General features: G+C 36.9%; 1 protein-coding gene across 1 annotated transcript; it reads right to left on the reverse strand.

Moving 5' to 3' along the window:
• Positions 1-1,697: 1,697 nt before the first annotated feature.
• LOC104493238 (platelet-derived growth factor subunit A-like) lies at positions 1,698-3,516 on the reverse strand (the record flags this gene model as incomplete). The annotated part of the gene is given in 2 exon segments (XM_010135886.1): positions 1,698-1,753; positions 3,366-3,516. Coding segments are annotated over 2 exon segments (207 nt in total), but the record flags the coding sequence as incomplete, so codon positions are not given.
• Between the last annotated feature and the right edge of the window lie 301 nt (positions 3,517-3,817).

The following is a 3,817-nucleotide window of genomic DNA, read 5'->3' on the forward strand; positions in this document are numbered from 1 at the left end:
TCCTGCTTTTTTTGTGCCTGAAGTCCACCAGTGTCCATCCATCTTCATCAAGAACGCAGGCACATTTCTTGACGTAAAGCACCGTTGACTGCTCTGACAGAAATCCACTATTCACTTAGATTTTTTGTCATGTTTTTGAGTACTTTTGGTATCCTCCATTCATTCAACTGTCTTTTTTTCTTTTCTGTTTTTCTTTCTTTCATTTTTTTTTCTTTTTTGGACAGGGAAGCTTCCTATTGTTTCACAGAGTGCTACAATACTTGCTTTGATGTCACATTAAACAAATGTACATTGTCTCTTTGTTCTCATTAAGTGTTCTTTTGAGCCAGTTTTTTTTCACACAGGAGAACAAATAAAGAATACAGTCAATAAGCACCATACATAGTAGGTTCAGGAATGTAACAAACCATGTACATCCATGTCCCAGAGAGAAGTTTTTTTTCTAGCTTATTTTCACCTTACATCTGCAGGAGAGAAAAAAGATACAATAACTCTATGATTAGAATCAAAGGTCCTACCCTTTAAGTAGATGTCTTAAAAAAAAAAACTGTTCTACATGAAGAGTCACTAACCTGGGACAAGAAGTTCTAAATGCTGTTTTGATTGAGTTTACATGCTCACTTTTAAAGTTGAATTTTAGAAAATCTTTGCTTCTATCATACTACTCCCAATAAATACCTGTTAATCTGAAACAGGATAGCAAGTTTAGCATTCTTTAGAAACAATACATCAGTATAAATGAAAACTGCCATTGGGAGTTTATGTGCAAAAATAGGTGCTTGAAATTAAATTCACCGTCATCCAGGCGTTAGGCACATACACTGCAAAATCCAAATCGTTCCCGCTCCAAACACTAGAATCAATTGCAAATGCTGCAGTTTACATCATTTCAAGTCATTAAGAGATGGAAATTCCATATTTAATTTGGAATGTGTATCGCCATCATCATACACTGCTAATATGTTGGCCAAAGGATTTCAGTCAGTTTTGCCTTGAGAGGGTGTTAGTTTTTCACTACACTGAAAACCTCATGAATTTTGATGACTGACTGTCATCATCCTACTGAGACTGAGCAGACCGGAAAAAAAGATCTTAAGTTTGCTGGTGTAAATGACACAGGGCCCTGCAACACAAAAAAATGGTGTTTCTAAGCATCCTCCTTATCATCTCATCAGACTCTCTCAGGTGCGTGTACTATCAACCCCAGTTCATGCCAAAACACGGGTTTGATGGTCACGCACACAGCAGTATTTGCTGTACGTACACTCCAAGTCTTACAGCCAACAACTAGGAACACAGCAATTCGTAACCTGGCAATTCATTCATGCATTATTATGCGATGCTTTGACCTCAGAAATCAATAATAATGAAACAAAAGCAGAGGCAATGGAACTTGAGATTTCAGAAGCTGAAGTATTAGCACCCTCCAAAAAGAGAAACAAAAAAGGCAAGAAAAGGAAGTAGCTCAAGAAGGTAAGATGCTGATGGTGATGTGGAGCTTAAAGGAAAAATACCAGCAGGTAGAATTATCAAAGCCAATCAAATCTAATCTCTTTGCAGCCTTGAGGTAGCAAGTGTCAAGATTTTGAACAGTGATTAAGTTGAAGTGATGATATTTGATTAAGTTTTCCAGTACTTGTGCTATAAGGTGTTCAGCATATAGGTCCTACCTGAATATCAAATAGTTCCAGTAGGTTTTATGTTGGTTTTAACTTTTTTCGTTTCCGTTTTTTACCTGACTCCCTAGGCCTTCCTGTTAACATAAGGGCAGGGCTGGTAAAAAGCCCTAAGGTAATGCATTTCGTTGAACACTGAAGTAATAAACTGTTTACATTTCAAAGAAATCTCATTATCCTTTGCATTAGAGTAATAATTTCATACGGTCTGATTTGACATTACATTTACAAAATAATTATACAAAAATAAAGAAATAATAAACAAAGTTGGCATTGCACACATCATTTCCAAGATCCATCTATAATTACTGTTACCATGCAGCATCCAACATTTGCTCTCAGCTCTGTAGTTAAGCTATTTTCAGCTCACCATCCATTTGCTGGTACAAGTTTTGTTCCTATCAGTAATTAAATCCTAGAAATCTATATTCTTCCATGACAATTCTAGCCTGTTTTTCACACATATTGAAGATTTTCATCTTAAAATCTTTAGTGCTTAGTCTTTGGCTATTAAAGACATTTTAGAAAACTGAAATTGATCTAGTGGAACTTTTTTCCCAATAGAAGACATAGAAAAAAGTATCAAACCATGGACACATAAAAATAATCATTGTAAAAGTGATTTAGTCTACTCAGAGCTCAAGCTAGTTTCAGCTGAAACACTCAGCTCAGATTATAGATTTATGTCAAATAAAACCACAGCAGAGGCCTAACTTTCCTTTTATACAGATTCTAATTCTGCTCTGTACATAGCAACCAAAGTTTACATTCGCTCAGACCAGATATATATCTCCATGCTGGATGGAGCCAGTACAGAAAACCCTTCCTTCCCCAACCACCTGCAAAACCCAGAACCTTCGGGCAGCTTTCCTCCTGTATTTACCTGCTCTTCACTGACTCTTGTTTTGGGGAGGGTCTACTGCACCCTGAAATTTCCAGCAGAGGTGCGAAACAAACTTTTGAGGCTGCCTTCCACCAAAATCAGGAGAAAAGGAGGTGTCCTTTCTACTGTAGTGGGCTTCCTGAGCACGTGTCAAGTTCCGCATTGACTGCACCCTAGTAAGAAGATCTGAGCTAATGACTTTAGGTGAGTTTATCAAAGTCACATTGAAAGTAAATGTTTTTCCCTGTAAATCTTTCCCCATGGTAACCTAAATGTTGTCTTGATAAAGCAAACTTAGGCTTAGCGTGACAAGTGACAATAAATTCTTGACTATCTGGAAGAAAACAACAGGGACAGGGCAATGCTGTTTCAAAACTCCTTACTCTTGAATGCTGAATTTATTCCTAACTGCTTTACATTAATTTCATTAATACTCTCCCCAAGGCCAAGTAAATCTCAGCCTTAGGCCTGTCTCCACAAAGTCTAAAGAAATTAGGCAACAGAGTTCACCAGTAAGCTGCAACATGACAACCTTTAACTTAGTTAAGCAAGACCTGAATACTATCGGGCATTTACTTTTTTTTTTGAAGGCTAACCTAATGACAACTGACACACTTTAGACTTCAATCCAAACTCTTTATACAGTACAAACTGTCCCTCATTTTGCATCTTCAACATACAGAGAAGTAGCTGGGAGCTTCCCTACTAAGTTCACTGGAAGCAAAGTTTGCTTTACATTCTTTACTGATATAAAAATAACGTCCATATGAAATCAGCATTAATGCAAAAATAAAAGGAAAACATACCAGTTTCTTCTTCTCTATAATCTGAATTAGTATTTGATGATGTACAGGTGCATTCCATATGCTCTTCTAATCTCACCAGAACTTCTTTTAATTTTGGCTTTTTTCTAACATATTCCACTTTTGCCACCTATAAAATACGATGAGGTACGTACTGAGACACATTAACACAGTTAAGGTTCAGAACTGAAGACAGATAACTCCATACCTATTTTCACGTAGCCAAACCCATATACAATGTCAGCATGCTAAGCATCTCTTATCTTAATGGTGCATCGTGTAACTATTTATGGCTCAGACTATTTGTTTACTCAAGTTCAGCAGTTTGAAACAACTTTCTTCTCCCCCAAGAGATAAAACAATTTCCCATTCATTGCAGTCTGAAGTTTTAAGCAACTCAGTTTTCACGCATATCACAATGAACTGCCGTAAGGATTCAAAGCAGCGGTTGTTCT

The sequence above is a fragment of the Buceros rhinoceros genome, unplaced genomic scaffold, assembly GCF_000710305.1.
Source record: "Buceros rhinoceros silvestris isolate BGI_N320 unplaced genomic scaffold, ASM71030v1 scaffold10025, whole genome shotgun sequence".
Lineage (NCBI taxonomy): Eukaryota > Metazoa > Chordata > Aves > Bucerotiformes > Bucerotidae > Buceros > Buceros rhinoceros.